The sequence below is a fragment of the Chenopodium quinoa genome, unplaced genomic scaffold (assembly GCF_001683475.1).
Source record: "Chenopodium quinoa cultivar QQ74 unplaced genomic scaffold, ASM168347v1, whole genome shotgun sequence".
In the NCBI taxonomy this organism is placed as follows: Eukaryota; Viridiplantae; Streptophyta; class Magnoliopsida; order Caryophyllales; family Amaranthaceae; genus Chenopodium; species Chenopodium quinoa.
Window position 1 is genome coordinate 5,057,902 of NW_018745000.1, and position 17,255 is coordinate 5,075,156.

Consider the following 17,255-nt stretch of genomic DNA (forward strand, 5'->3'; position numbering starts at 1 on the left):
ATACTTTGCTTTTGAAGGACGGTAATTAATTGGTTCGGTTATTATTTCCTATATATGTATTCGACAAACATCCTCGGGTTGATATGTGTTGGATCAGCCTTCTCGCACACAGCTTATATATTGAAATATTAATACAGGTTGAGATTAAGTAGTCCGGGCAAGATGCTGAAAAGATGAGGACAAGACTGGATATTTTTCGCGGTAAATTCATGGTTTCAAGCTTTTATAAGCAAACTATCAAGGCAAGAATGTTTAACATTAAAGAAAGATTTTTCATTACCAAATAGATTCCAGCAGATTAGGAGTTACAGTGAAAATAATCTCTGCTGGAATTTCTTCTCCCATTTATATGAAACAACAAAATACCATTTCCATCTTGAATATCAGTTGGTCTTTTTCAGGCAGAATTTTACAGCCTCTAACTCATCTTGGCTTCCAGGTCGCATTCTTCCAATTTATGAACGCTTTTTAGCCATTTTTCTGGTTCCCTATCTCTCAAATGGTATATATACGGATACCTTTTACAAATACAGGAGGGTAAATCATTTTGGAAGCCTGTATACCCCCAGGACGTTGAGAAGAGGCTCATCACCCTCTAACACCCAAAATAGCAGTTGTTAGCGCCCGTTCCAGCCTTTTGAGAGCGCACTTAAAAATCTTCAGTGAGATATGTACATGCTACAAAATCAGCACACGGTCCGGCCATAGCATATTGAAGCAATATAAAGATTTTTTGCCCACTTTTCCTGCCAAAGGAGAAGGAAACGAAAATAAATACTCAGTATAAATCTAACAAATTAGACTGAAACGGTATTAGATACTCGGTAAAATCTACCGAAAGAAGAACATTGGAATAGTCACATCAGCAACTTAAACAGGAATGGCTCAAACTCTTTTATCTTATGCAAGGTTCATGCTAATTCATTTGAAAGTCATAGTTTCTAATACTTCAAAACTATAGAATAACACAAAGTAAAAATTGAATTATAAGAGGTAGGCACCTTTACATGAGTACTGGGAAAGGCAGAGGTTCTCAAAGTTTCTTGCGTTTCATCTGTCGTTTTACGCTTTGGAATGCTCAGCACAAAGGCTGCTTGATCGGGCGTTGCAGCCATGGAAGTTATTCTGTAGCCACTCTCCCATCTCCTATGTATCCCTTCACTTGGATACAAGAAATCTAGCTCGACAACCTTTCCATAAATTGTTATTAGTCAGATTTAAATTACATAGGAAGTTCACAAACTAGGAAAGAATTAGCTTCTGGGGAATAAGGTCATACCTGATCAGTAAATCCTGCATTTCTAGACATTACTACTCCCCAACGACTACCAGCCGTTGTCATAGAAGTTACATGAAATCCTTCTTTCCACTTTTTATTAATCCACTTGAATGGGAATGAATCGCTCACTTTATATGACTGTTGAGTGTAAGAAGTCCCTAGATTTCAAGAAAACACAATAGTTTTCAGAATCATATTAGATAATTTACCCTTAAATATTTTTTGCCTTCGCTGTTTGTGGTAATATGGAGGGGAGAGGAATCAAATACTGGCAAACTACCTTTAGACATAACCACCAAAGAGCTTCCATTGGATGCACCAGCTATCGAGCTAATATAGAAATTCTTCTCCCACTGTTCCATGATCCAATCCTAATAAGATCAAATATAAAAGCAGAAAATGATTAGATTTCAGACAGAGTCAAAATCTGCAGTGGAAACAAGAAACCTTTAAGCTCACGCATTTCAAACCTTATGCAAGAAGACGTTTGATAGTTCCCACACTTGAGAATTAAAACCAGTTCCCGCATCCATTATTAGGGCCCACAGGTTAGTAGCTGAGGCCACACAACTGATATACAATCCATCTTCATTTCCCTTGTCGATGTGTTGTTTAAGCCTAGCATCGGCAACATTGTAGTGATATCTGCAAGAGCAGAAAAATTAATGTCCTTTATCCCGGATAATATGGATAGTATAAGAAAGGCCCTAACAGTTAACAGAACAAGCTTACTGTTTACCAGTACCAATTCCAAATTTAATGACATGTGAAAAAAAATGTGTAAAGAACCCCAAGCACATACTCATGTTAAAAGTTTATCAACTGGGGATAGAACAGTTCCTTCTAGTAGAGAAACACCAGAACATACACAAGATATAAAACGCACTAAAGCTAAGAAAAGAAAGGCAGCCAAAAACACGCTTTTTGTCAGATCACAAAAACCTATGAGATAAAAAGGATTCAAAACTTTCCCAGCACAATCAAGGGTCTTAAATACAGCTATGAGATATAAAATTTAAAAAATTTCTAGCACATTCCAGAGCTTTTGGCTTGTTGCTCATTTGTTAATTGAACTTCATACAATTATCGTCTTCCTTGCCAACATACAGTTAGTACTCACACACTAAGTCAGAAGACAGAGGTAATATACTATCTTTTGACAACTCTTAACAAATGCAGCATACACAATTAAGAAGCTTTAATACAAAGCAAACATTTCTGTTTTAAATCTTGATATGAAAAACTCCAACTAATTCGTCAAGATCTTTACTAAGAGAATCCTCCATATGTATATATACTATTACATCTGAAAAAAAAAAACGTTCCTAAGAAAGTTTACATGCCACCACTATTGAACATGTTTTCATTACAACAAAATGCCAATGGTACTGTTCCAGCTCAATACCACCAAAAAAATGTATTAGAAGTCCTACATCTTAGCTATCTATCAATTATGTTTCCATACTTAGCTCAAATATATTTAACTTAGACTGGATGACCTGAAGTATTGCCTGGGCCACACACTAATTTTTACTCCAAATGGTTTAAATTGATACTTTGAATGTATCATCGATTCTCCCTTGTAAATAGAAAGCAATGTTGTGTTTTTTACACCCAAAACATGATAAATGTCAGCAACAGCCACAGACTGAAGCCTAATCAGGAGCAAGCTCATTATGTTTGGAATGATAACTACTGGATGGACACATACTACTAAAAACACCATATCAACAACAAATATGTAGATTCACATCAACTCATAAACTGATCACTTAAAAAAGAGGACGTCTTCCCATTATACTCTATCCAAACATTGATGAAGGTTTCTACAGAACACAACCCAAAACATGAGTAAATTCACCAAGCAACTACGTCAGTAGTGTGAGCGAGAGATAAACATAGCTCCTGATAACTAATCTAAAATGTTACCAACTTTTGGGAAAGGAAGATTGTCAAAATGAGCATGTTAACCTCAAGAATAGACGAAGGAAAGGGAAGGAATAGCAGACAATTCTGCATTATTGCTACTCAATAAGATCGAAAACCCAAAAGAACATCATTCAATATCTGTTAAGCTTAAACACAACCAAGGCCAACACACTGCTTCCACCCTAATCAATATACAATCTTCAATTCAACCTCAACTAGCTCCCTTGTGATAGTCGTGAAATCCTATTTAGTGAGAGAACTATCGCCACCACATAAGAGGTGTCAAATGTCAATATATTGCATGAAACCCAGTTTATGATGTTAATACGACCTTTAAAACAACTGATGCTAACTTCTGCAACACTTGTTAATATTTCCAAGAGAGAACAGCACTAGTAGCCCTAATTATGCTTTCAACATAAGGTTTTAGCAAAAACTGATATTTTAGCAAGTGCTTATAAAAATAAACAAGAAACAAAGAAAGGCAAGCTTTTGGAAGTAAAACTTCATAATTTTTATCCATACATGCTTCAATATCTAAAATTAATTGAAAACCTTTCCATAAAATAATATTCTGCTGTTTTTAAAATTCTACTCATTAAGTTAGCTAAATAAAGGAGACCGAGTAGCATGGTGTTAAAACTTGGCCACAAGATAACATATGGGCCGAGTTTTAACGATTTTCAAATAGATATCACCGATATTTTCTTCATTGTATCGATCTTAGCAATAGACCAAGTTGTAGCCCATGTCAACAAAAAACTATGATCTCAACTAATATTTGGCGCTACCACTTTAATACCTAGCTTTTTAGACAAGGACTCAGCTTAACTGACTCAATACTCTAATAATGGCTATAAACCTTAAATATATACAGGAATATACTAGATTTTTGTTACTATTATGCTCTTATCGGTTCCTAAATCATGATTTGTAAGTACAAATTGAAATTCCAAAACAATACTTTTAAACCACATTCACGTCAAAATAACCACATCACCTCAGATTTTATTTTTTTTTTTATTTTTTTTTTTGACAAAGCACCTCAGATTTCAATCTACTAGACTACTATGACCGCATTTTTGAACCAGGGTGAGTGGGTGTAAGAAATAGCCAAATAGGTAATTGAAGTAAAAGGCATGGGGTAAAAAGGTGAGAGGGTGTAAACCTTGAAAAGTGGATAGAACAATATGAAATGGAGGGAAAATATGATATCTAACTCAATCAAACAAAGCCTTAATCCCAGAAGTGGGGTCGGCTACATGAACCAAAAGTGATAATTCCGTATAGAAAATCAAATATGATATCATATTATGAATCAAAATATGACATCTACCAAATGAACTTAATTGGCCAGCTGCTAAAATCAAACTAACAACTAATTCACTCACAAACAGCTAGTAAAATAATATAAATATATATATATATATATATATATATATATATATATATATATATATATAAAAAAAAAAATGGACTAATATTTTGGGAAAATCCAAGAATGGAACATGGCTTAGTATTTAGGGATTATCCATATAGGACATCTTTTATGCACGTAATACTCCCTCCGTCAACATATACTCGCATCATTTTGACATTTATACTACTCACATCCCGCTTGGACAAGCTTCTTTCACTAAGATATGAAGTTTAGTATGTAAGATGTTGACAGGATTATCTTAATGTATATGTATATTTTGCAAAAGACTGCTTTTTACAAATTTTAATAATAGATAATTTAAAGATATTGATGGTCAAAGTAGTGTATTGGCAAGTATGTCCAAAATGGCACTAACTTGAACTGATTGGCATCTTCACAAATTCTTGAAAACAGAATAAGGCTTACTTTGTACCATATAACACAATCAATCTAGAACAACCACTCACCAATAACTAAGCTCATTTTCTATAAATAACTATGCAAGGAGTTTACTGAATGCATAATAACATAAGCTAAAACTCCCTAGACTCTTTAGCATAAATGTATAATCCAATTTGATCTGTCAATTTGGCCAAAATTCCTGATATTATACAATTTAAAGCTATCACTAGATGCTCCAAATATAAAATCAGGCAAGTAAATACATGTGACTTTTTTTTTTTTTATCAATTTACCTCTGTTTCATGGGACGACGAGCATTATAAACTGAAATCCACTGAGTTGCTGGACTACCTAATCGTATTTTTTTCTTTGGCTGCTCATCTTCCTCCATGGTAAGGAGCATCCGCGCTCGTTTATGGCCCACCTAAGTATTGAACATAGAATAAAAAACTAGAAAACTTCTCTTCATCAAACATATATAAGAAGGCTTTAAAAAAAAAAAACCAAATTCCTAACCTTAAGGGCCCCATCAATTTTAATAGGTCTAAGTGGCGCACAGGGCTCAATTAGACTATCAAAATGTGATATAAGTTTTGCATAATTTGGCTCCTCATCAAATTTCATGACAGTCACAGCTTCAAGAAAATGTTTGAATGGGGCAGGACAAAAACAACACATCAACTCTGGAGAGGTGCCCATTTTTTTCTTACAAACAAGAAAACTTTTGTTGTCTCCCTGCTCAAGTTGAAAAATTAAAAGTCAGACAAGTTACTAAATCATCTAACACAAATCAAAATCAAAACTTTAACTCACTTGATAACCCTGCCACGGTAACCTTCCTTTAATAAGAAAGATCAAAGTATATGCCAATGACTCAAGATCATCCCTCCGACTGCCTGTTCGACCCAAGTGTGCATGGACACTTGCATATCTTATCGTTCCCCTGCCAAAGAACACAAATATTTGTCGTCATACACTATGAATGAAATGCAAGAGCTCTAAGCGGAAATCATTAAGCACTTTGCAAACCTGAATACATCAGGCCTCTGATCATATTCAACATGTTGCCCAGATGATACATCTTTCCATCTAGATGCTGAAAACAAAAGAAATTAACCGCAAAGTTATAAGACAGCATGAGGACATTACATGGTTTAGAGCTTTAGACAACACATAATTTTACTGGAAGTAAAGATAGAGTCCACCAACATAAACAAAATAATGAGGGCATTAAAGCAGCAAGAAAATTGTGCCTAGCTGCTTAAGGCCAACACATGGAATAACTAATAAGAGAACGTGATCTTGAACCCAGAAATATTGAACAAATTTTGTTATCTTTACTTTATTGTGAGGGGGTTCAGAAAAAGTTGTGAAAATCAAATGACATACCTAGACCAAGATCTATAAGATATAACTTCTTCTCATCTGCAGTTCCAGGTTGACCGAGAAGAAAATTTTCTGGCTTAACGTCGCCATGCACAAAACTTCAACAAAAAGAAAAAGCTCACTAATCAACATACATATATATATATATATATATGATAACCTAACATGTCAAAAGGTCTTTACCCTTTCAAATGAAGCTTTTCTAAGATTGATATTGCCTCCACAGCAATGCATGCTACCATATTGGGAGACATCCTGTTTCAAGTAGTCAATCATAAACTTATTGTGTATCACACATAAAGACATACAAACAATAAACGTGGCATAAACAATCATTTCCATGTGAATGTTTTGGGGGGAGGGGGGTTGGTAAATGCTTACGATTGTCCTAGAGAGTTCCAAACATCCCATAGACTAGGTCCAAGCATGTCCATGACCTGAGACATACAGGATAACGTTATTACGTTATAGAAAATGAAATTCCAAATCTATTCATCATCTAAGGAGTTTGTAGTGCCAACTACTAACCAAAATGTAGAATTCTGCTTGCCGCCCTTTGTAATGAACAGAAGGAACGCCATAGCATCCATTCAAGGAGCTATAAATAACATGTGAGACATTAGTTACACATTAAAAACAAATAAATTGCCAAAAAGCTAAGAAAAAAAATACAATACTTACTTGTAAACCTGCCACTCATAAGGAGGGCCATAATTGCAACCTTTACTGTTGCGGTGTTCAAATTTTACAGCAACCTGGAGCCAAAAGAATGCAACAGTTATTCCTCATAATGCAAAGATGTAATATAGTAAATTTGAACAGAATTTACCTCAACAGCATCTGGTCCTATCCTGTCAGTACCACCAACCATTCTTCTGCCAACATAAACCTGGCCAAAACCACCCTTACCCAACTTCCGCTCAATCTTATATACAGGCGAAGTGCCTACTTGAACCTGGAAAAAAAAAATTGAAACTAAATTATCTCAAGAGAATGAAATGCAAAGCAGACAAAATAAGGAGAATAAATATTTTCATGAAATGCGAGAATAGACTAAACAAGTATGCAAACCACAATGAACACAACAAATTGACTTGGCATCAACTCATAGTCAAAATATCGTATCCAGTGAAAATAACAAACATACCAGTGAAAGAGTGACAACAGAGCTTATCAGTACCACAATGCAGTAAATAAGGTTAGAAATTTATTTAATTAAGAAAAAAAACAACAATAGGAGCAAATAAGTGAAATAACATTGTGAAGGAAAAGAGTATACCCTTTCAGGAACAGGTGTTAGGTTAGTATCCTCTTCAGCAGCCACCAATTTATCACCACTCGCTCCCTCCATTGGAATATCTTTATCAGCGGCAACCTCCACTCGATTTTGTGCAGCACCAGCAACTCCTACAGGCGCAACCTGAGCACCTTCGCCAGGAACTTCAGGGTCTAAATCTATTACTCTAACACCCCGACCACGACCAGCACCACCGGTTTGCCTGGCTCCTACTGCTGCTTGGGCCCCTTTAGCTACACCAGTTGCAGCATTCGCACCTCTCCCTCTACCACCACCTCTTCGCCTCGTTTTGTTTTGTGTAGGTGGAAGAAGATTCTCGCCCTGATCATTCAATTCAGGGGCAGGCTGCTGAAGATCACCAAGCCTCTTCGATCTTCGTGCTCCACTTCGCAGCTCTGGCATCGTCCACCCATACAAATTAGCTCCCTCGAGATTACAACATAATCCCTTTCACCTTTCCTGTCCACACATAAACAATCCATATTCATTCATAGAATCACAAAAAAAAGAAAAAAAAAAAAAAAAAACAGCTAATGAAACAATTAAATCTAAACAATGCAACCAATCTATGCAGGCTACTAGACAAAGCTTCCAATCACCCACTTCAAAAAATCAGATAATCCACTCCCCCAAATTAGCTAAAACTAATAAAGCATGGTCTAATTTAAACAGCTTTAACCACACACATTTCAAATAACATACAAATAACGGTTCAAAATAGTACTATAGTTTTTTTCATTTCTCTCACCAATCTATATTTTTAACATACAAATGTGACTATATAACTACTTATTTCATGAAGTTTTTTGTACTTCTAAACTAACAACTACTCATCCATGGCTAAAACATGCTAGAAAACATCAAACTAGTACAACCCCAAACATAAAAATAACATAAAAACTCTTCTTTAAAAAAAATCAAAACTTAACCGATTATAAAAATGTTTTCAAACCCCAAATAAAATTCAAATTTTCTAGAACTAAAAATCAAAAAATCGATCATCAAGTAAACGAAGAACAATCAAAACCAACCAAAACAATATCAACAAATTTAATCAAAACAAAGGGGAAAAGAATTAAACACTTACAGATCCTTCTTTTGAGCAACAAACCCACCAAGGATCGGGCACAAAAATCAATAAAAATAGACTTTAAACAGTCTTATTCCCAACAAAGATCGGCCACAGATCTTCAGTTGCTTACATCTGCAACAAAATTACACAGAAAAAATGCAAAAAAATTCTATCTTTTTAATCCGTTTGAAAGGGGGATTAAACTGAGTTTATTAAACTTACAAAACACAAATAATTAAATTTCTGGGAAATGGGTGAAATGGGGTGGAAAAAATCAAAGAATATGAATAGTTATTATTTGAGTTTTCTGGGTATTGATGAATTTATGAGATAAAGTTGTAGGTAGAGGAGAAAGAGGGCGTCTTTCTTTGTGCAATGCCAATGCTTTGCTTTGCTAAACGCTTATCTCTCTTTTTTTTCAATTTTTTTTTTTAATTTTTTAGGTATTTTAATTTATATTTATGTTTTTTTTTTTTTTTTTTTTTTTTTTTTATGTATTTCTTTCTTCTGAATGGTGTCCAAGAAAACCCTTCTGTTTAATACGAAAAAACATGGAGCATGCAATGTGGCCTTATGATCAACCAAGCGATAGTGGTATAACTGGTATTTTACTATTTAACCAATAAATCACATTCCCCCACTCGCTTTACGCACCCTTTTTTAAATTCTAGTGTGATATGGTCTCATAATACGAAACAGAAAAATATGATACTGATCTCATAAGTTTCACGCCTTGTACAAATATACAAGTGTACTCTTTCCAATTTTTTTTTAAATGCAACCCTTTGATCTGCTTAATGTTTTACGAGCAAAGTAAAAGTAATATATATAGATGATCATCTTAACAAAAAGTGTTGCCATTTTTATAAAGCGGATGGATTTTTTATATTTTTTTTTCGAAGTTGGCCTTTGGGTTGACAAAGTTTTACATCTCAGTTCTGTTACATTGATCATGTCCAAAAATAATGAGTATAATAATAATGTGGTCTAATTAATTTCCTTCCATTTTAATGAGGTTCATTTCCTTTTAAAAAATATTTACTACTATTGTATATTCCTTAATTTGCGTTTTTATAGTTGATATTGGGCACATGAATACAGACCTAGGAAAAATAAAAGTTACGTTAAAAATAGTCCATTCATAGAGGAAAAAAGTAAAATATACAATTTGTCAAAAAAAAAAAAAGTAAAATGTATAAAAATGTAAAATACAAGTGCATAGGATAGTACTTTCTCTAGTAACTTAATGACATTAGCATGAGTTGTAGGCTTGTAGCTATGTGTTTGCTCATACCCTAAAAAGGTGTATCATCCAAATTTTTTTTTTTAAAAAAAAGTTTGAAGATATCATCTCCACTGTTCAACACTCACCAATGACACTAGTAACTCCATTCATGCTTTTTTGGATTATATTGGATTATTTTAATTCCTTTTTTTTACCCTTTCTTTGGTGGTCTTTTTATTTTCATTTTTTGTCTTCTTTGAGGGCATTTTAGTAAAAGGATTTTCGTTGGATTTTAACATTTAAATTAGCTTTATTTTTATGCCACGCACGGTAATACGGAGTATTATATTGTTAAATAAAACAAAATATTTTGATGTTAATTCATATCAAAGACGTCAAAGTTATTAAATTGATGCATAAGATTTTAATATAAGAAACAAAAAAAGAAATGTCATCTCTTCTCTTCTCTCTCCAAAACCCTAGCCTCCATTGTTGAATTTTAAAGGGGCTTCCATCGGTTTTAACCGCTGGAAAGCCCCAATCCTAGTTTCTTTAAAGCTTTTTTAGGTTTTATAATAATGCTTCCTCCTTTTGGGAGGAATTTTTCTCCCTCGAAAGAAAGGGTTTCCGACATCCTTCGAAAGACAAGGGTTTTTCTACCTCCTTCGAAAGACAAGGTTTATCTCCTCTTTCCGGGGGAGAAATTTCTTAGTTTTGAATGCATGATATTAGATCTAATGGATTGTCGTGAAATTATTTCGTTGGTGAAAAAGTTATCAAGTTTTCGAATGCAGACATATGAATCAGAAGAAAAACATCCTCACGGCTACAAAGGATCGTTAGATTGTCTCTCCAACAAGGCTGTATTTTCCAGCGATATAAGCGGGAGATTGCAAGATCTACTCAATGATCGTAGTTTTTATGAAGGAAAATTTTATTTGATTCAATATCTTGTGTATTTGTTAACGTCGAATCTATATTGTAGATGTTGTATGACTTTTAATTAATGAAATATTTTTGCTATTCAAAAAAAAATATATAATATAAAAAAAATGAAAGAAATTTATGGAGTATAAGGTGTTATACTAATCCGTCATAAAAAATAAAATAAAAAATAAAAAATTAATTAGGTTAATATCCGTATAATATGCTCATATATGAGAGTATACCTTCATCTCTAATTTGTTGAAAACTTTAATCAGCATAACATTTTATGATTTTTTTTATTTATTTTACTTTGTGATAATTAGTAATCAATATATATATATATATATATATATATATATATATATATATTAAATATGACACTTGTTTATTGTTTTTAATAGGTTATTGCAAACAATATACTACATATTATTCTTCATATTGAAGTAGGGGAGGAGAATTTGATTTCCCGCAATTTTTTGATTGATTGATTATTATAATCTATATCTATCTATACTCTATACTTAGTATTTATATGCCACAATCATTTATATGCCACTTGTCCTCACAACTCACTCAAATGTTAAACTGTTAAAGTCTTTAAGCATTCCATAAGTTGCACATTTAAGTAAGAAAATGAAGTGTTTCATTTCCACCATGATAAAATAAAGTTGAATTAACTATTACATGAACATATGAAGTATAATAAAAATAGTCTTTTTATCTCTTAAACTTAAAATATAGCTTAAACTAATATGTCATTTCATATTCCACAATATTCATGTATATATACCTAACTAAATTCCTTCATCTTCTTCCACAATTCCACCCTCACTTTTTTTTTCCTTATTTTCACAACATTCGCCTCAATAGTCATTTAACAATAACTTCGTAGTTTCAACTATTGAAAACCATACTTTTATATAAAAATAACCTAAGTTATAACTTGTGCATTGAACGGGCCAAAATGCTAGTTATTAGTTGAAAACAAAAACGCGTGTTAAAATTTTACCCAAAATCTTGACACATGTTACTTTTAAGAGCATGAAATAACAAAGTTTAAAAGTTTAAACATTTTAGTTGTAACTTGTACTTGAGTAACCCTTATCACAACTTTTTTTCCTTAAACTTATTATTTTTGAACTTAATTGAATTAATTTAACATGAAATAAGTGAAAATAGGGTAAACATAATAGGCCCTTAGGGTGTTGTTTATTCACCTAATTTTCAATTATCTGAAATTTAACTGAACTTACCTGAACTTATTAAAACTTAGTTTAACTATAATTTGTAGTTCGTTGAGTAACCCTTATCAAAACTTATTTTTCTTAAACTCGACTTATCTAAACTTATCTTTAACATATTAAACTTGAAATAGTGAAAAAATTAAGTGAACAAAATAGATTGTAAAGTTGCAATATTATATTATCAATTTTTCAATCTTAGATGTGTTTTATTTAAAAGTAAAAAATAACTATACTTTTATTAGATTACATAATTAAGTCTCGTGCCAAGCACAATTTTTACTACTTTTGTAACAAATTATGTTAAATCAATAATAAATTACCAAAAGAAAAATAACAACAACAACAACTACATCAATAATAATAATAATAAGGGAACGAAAGAAGAAGAAACCAGGCAAAAAAAAGAAGGGTGGTCTGCACTGCTAGCAACAGTAGTTGCTGGTGGTGGTGGTGACTCGCCGAAAAGGAGGGAGGTTGAGAGAGAAAGAGAGTAAAAATGCGAGTTGTGTGTAATGAATTTTGGCGTTAGTAGAGAGGTACAATTATGATAACTTAATGCATGAAGAAGTATGAAAATTATTAGCTTAAGGAATTACTTGAATTGCAAAATAAATAATATGAAAATTATTATTATTATTATTATTATTATTATTATTATTATTATGTTTTAATTAAAAACCCAAAAAATTCAAAGTATGATTTCGAAAATAATCAAAGAAGTTTCTAATAATTCTTGCACATATAGTTTAGGGTGTTTATCTAGTATTGTTTTGTGATTATTTGATGACCTTAATACCTTAATTATATTAATTAAGGTTATAATTAATTTTAGATAGTTCTTTGTGATTCTAGTTGAAGTTAAATTGATAGTGTTGATTTGAAAAACAAGAATCAAGATGCGCATAGGTGGCTAGATAATTAAACTAGCCTCTTAGCCCGTACAATGCACGTGTTGTTCATAGAAAAATTTATTGAAAGATGAGTAAGGAAATATCATTATTGGTGTAATGTGTGACTTAAAATATGACTACAAAAATTAAATTTTTGGGAAATTAATTCAAAACAAGGCTTGAAAAAAAGAAGGTGGAGGGACTAAAATTAAAGAGAGAAAAGTAAAAAGGTTAAATTGAAGAGGGGAGATGAAGATAATGTATTTAATGAAAGAGTGTTAAGAAAGATAATATAATAAAAATATTTAAAAAAAATTGAAAACGACATGTGATTTGGTTTGGTTAGCCCCATTTAATTTATACACTAGTGTATGGCCGGACGTTGTACCGGTTTGCTACTTAAATTAAACATTGTGATTATTTGCAATTAATATTTTTGGTGTTTTTTTTCGTGTATTTAATTAGTCCTTGTGATTAAAAGTTATATACATTTATTTTCATATTCATAACATGGTTAGTTGCTCTAGGGAGATTAATAACAAATTGCACTACTAATGTCTTTTGGCTGTGTGCATTATATTGTATTTTGTTATAAAACTTTGCATATCTACTAAATATTTGGAACATGGATAGAAAATTTTTATGTTGTGATGAAGGAATTGTAAAATAATTAATTATCTTGAGATAGATAATCCTAAATATGTAGGCGGTGAATAAACATTCTCACTATCGTAAAATCATGTATACGCATGGTACCTCAATGTAGAAATATATGGAATAATTTATAAAAATTGTCGACATAGCTATTGCAATTTATATCTATAAACTCATCTTACAGTTAGATATAAGTTACAAACATCTAATTTTTTTCATATTGTATTGGAATATACAGATCAAGGTTGTTAGATATATGATTAGACTTTATCCCTAATATGCAAAAATACTAAATTTCTCTTTGATTTACGGCTCCTATATACTCTCTGGAGGACTAAACTTTGCTTCAACATACATATACAAAGAATAAAAGCAAGCTTAAGTTAAAATATGACTTGTCAAAAAAAAAATGTCAAGATACGACACACTCACTTGGGCTTCCTTTGGTTGACATATGAATTAATTTTTTTGTAGAAAATTTCTATTCATGGAAAGTTATTTCCCTAATAAAATGTCTAGGAATTTGCTAAATTATTGTTTGTTTAACTAATTTATTCACCATGCTTTTGTGGGAAATAAAATTTCTCATGAATTTCCACTTCCTCGTTTTTTTCTTTCTAATGTCAACCAAACAATTCTTATCCAAATTATCTAAAATACCATGAATTCTCAGTCTCCTCATCTATATTGTCAACCAAACAAGGTCTTGATATGAACAAGCAAACTTTAAAGGGAAAATCTAAATTGATAATACACCTTCCAGAGAACAAGAATACATATATTAAATTGGGTTTTAATTAGATTTGAATTAATGGCACAAACAAGGCCTTGATATTCTAAATGCAACATCAGATACAAACTCAATTACTTATTGAGTTGGATTTTAATTAAAAAAGAATTGATGGCATAAAATGAATGTAACACTAGGTGAAAAAAGAAGATTGACACCGCCCTAAGGCCACCGGTTTTTAAAAACCGATGGGGAAAATATGGAAAAAAATAGGCGGGATTTTGAGGGGAGGTTTTTGCCACCGGTTCAGTTTGAACCGGTGGGAAAAACCATTATTCCCACCGGTTTGCCAAATTGGTGGCATTTCATTTTTTTAAAAAAAGCCCCCTATATATACTCTAACCCTACCCCATTTTCACTCACCAGCCTCTCTCCTCTCCTCCATCTCTCTCCTGCATGCGTACTCCTTCTATATCTTATGTTTTCCGATTTCATCTCCTTCTCTATGTCTTTCTCTTTAGTTCTTCTAATGTTTTTTGTCGATTCTCGTCTCCTTCTCCTTCTCTTTTGTTTCCACCACCACAAAGACCATCCAAATTATTCGAGGTTAGGGTTTAATTTCCGGGTTTAATTCAATTTTGGATTTTAATCAATTTTTATAGGTTTAATTAATAGATTTGAATTCGATTTTTCTGGGTTTAATTATGCGATTATAGTCGATTTGGGATTTTAATTTGATTTTCTCGAGTTTTTTTGGTTTAATGTTGGGTTTAATTACACGATTTTTCTGGGTTTTTTTTTGGGGGGGGGGTTTAGTTTTCTGGGTTTAATGTTGGGTTTAATTAAATGATTTTTTTGGGTTTAATCAAAGCGTGCATGTGTTTTTTGGGTTTTTTTTTTATTTTGAGTTTTCTGGTTTTTTTTTTGGGTTTTCGGTTTTTTCGGGTTTTCTGGGTTTTTAGGTTTTTTTGGTTTTTATTTTGGGTTTTTTGGGATTTTTGGGTTTTCTGGTTTTTATTTTGGGTTTTTGGGGATTTTTGGTTCATAACTTTTATTAATTTTTTTTGTTTTTTTTTGTTTTAATTGATGCAAGTTAATTGATTTAGATCTTAATAAAACGAAGAATCAAGATGATCGAATATAAATCGAAGAATCAAGATGTTGTATGGGGTTTTTTCATTTTGATGTTTTATTTTTTTTTATTTATATTGTATTTTTTTTATTTATGCGTTGTAATTGTTTGATTATATTGATTTATATTGTAATTTTTTTTAATTTTGATTAAATGTTGTGATTTTTTTATTATAATGAATGAAATTAGTCGATTATATTTTGATGTTTTAAATTTTTTTTGAGTTAATTGGTCAATTTTATTTAAAGTGATAAAGACAAAAAAAATTATTACATGTACATTGCCACCGGTTAATCGGTGGCAATTATATTTAACACCAAATAAAATAAAGCGGCAATGTCTTTTGCCACCGGTTAACCGGTGGCAATATTGGTTTTTGCCACCGGTTTTGAACCGGTGGCTTTTTGATGGAGAATTGTCACCCCTCAAATGCCCAGCGGTTTAAAACCGGCGGCATAAGGGGTTTGAACCAGTGGGTATTTGCCTTTTTCTACTAGTATAAATGTATTAAATTACAATAATTTGATAGCACAATATTATGTGTAATGAACTAAATATATAACCTCCATTTTGCAAACTAAAAGCTTATAACAGTTAACAAATAGCAATAACTAAGAAGCCATCCTTACGCTTGACCTATATACTTGTTTGACGGCTTCCCTTGAATAGCTCAGTTACGGTTGTTATAGACACTTGAAATTGTCTCCCTAAAACCAAACCCGATGATGGACAACCTTTCACCACCATTATTGGTCGGGTCAAGTACTTAATCTCGAAAGTGCTTACCATCCATGTTTAGTCAAACATATTCAACATATTCAGTCAACAAATCAGTCAAACTGTAATATACCCCGTATTTTCTTACGTATTTTCTAATTAATTAATTAGGAATTATTTAATAAAAGGGTATTTTAGTAAATTTATTATTTAAAGCCAAAATGATATTTGAATTTTGGCGCCAAAAGTATTTCGAAATCTAATTATTATTTTGGATAAGTGTATGGAATATTTTAAGCATTACCCCAAACTTGAACCCCACTGTGATCATACACTTAAGCATGGTGGCGTCCAAAGGGAGGGAAGCTAGAGAAAAAGAGTTGCCAACAAGTTTTAGGAACATGTAAATCGTTCACAGGGTGAAGGTTACACCCCTTAACGATCCAAAAGATCGTCAATTCCAATAGGTCTGGAACCATGACTGGTGTTCGGGGATGAGGGTACTGTAGGCGTCGTTTGAAGTGCGCCTATGTTAAAGCATGTGGTGAATATGCTTGGCACTCATAGGAAGCGGGAATCGACATAATACGATTAGGGTCAAATAAAGTAGGGAGCCGCCAACAAGTTTTTAAGGAACTTGTAAACCGTTCACGGATCATAAAAGGCAACCACGAATAAAGGGACAACGATAGACAACAACGATTCCCGTGAAGGTTACACCCCATTCATAATCCATGAGATTACTAACTCCATATGGTTCGGAACCACGAAAGGAGGATCGGGGATGATGGTACGAAGTGAGTCATGGAGTCACATTCGCCCGTATTGGCCTCTACTCGATTCTTATAGTGAAAAGCATTCCTGTGATCTTAAAGGCACACAAACAAAAATTCAATTCGCTCCATACTATTATTTAGCTAAATTGGTTGAATATTAATGCACACATAATTC

The 17,255-nt window shown here is 32.5% G+C and overlaps 1 protein-coding gene across 1 annotated transcript; it reads right to left on the bottom strand.

Moving 5' to 3' along the window:
* Positions 1-251: 251 nt before the first annotated feature.
* On the bottom strand, positions 252-9,237 carry LOC110707532 (casein kinase 1-like protein HD16). Its single transcript, XM_021885552.1, has 17 exons — positions 8,801-9,237; positions 7,696-8,172; positions 7,246-7,371; positions 7,098-7,171; positions 6,945-7,014; positions 6,798-6,853; positions 6,600-6,671; positions 6,420-6,514; positions 6,060-6,126; positions 5,844-5,973; positions 5,547-5,765; positions 5,324-5,454; positions 1,750-1,924; positions 1,560-1,650; positions 1,280-1,437; positions 1,002-1,190; positions 252-746 (listed from the first exon to the last, which is right to left on the bottom strand). Exons 2-17 carry the CDS (start codon positions 8,113-8,115, stop codon positions 687-689), a joined length of 2,133 nt encoding a protein of 710 aa, XP_021741244.1. The 5' UTR covers positions 8,116-8,172; positions 8,801-9,237; the 3' UTR covers positions 252-686.
* Between the last annotated feature and the right edge of the window lie 8,018 nt (positions 9,238-17,255).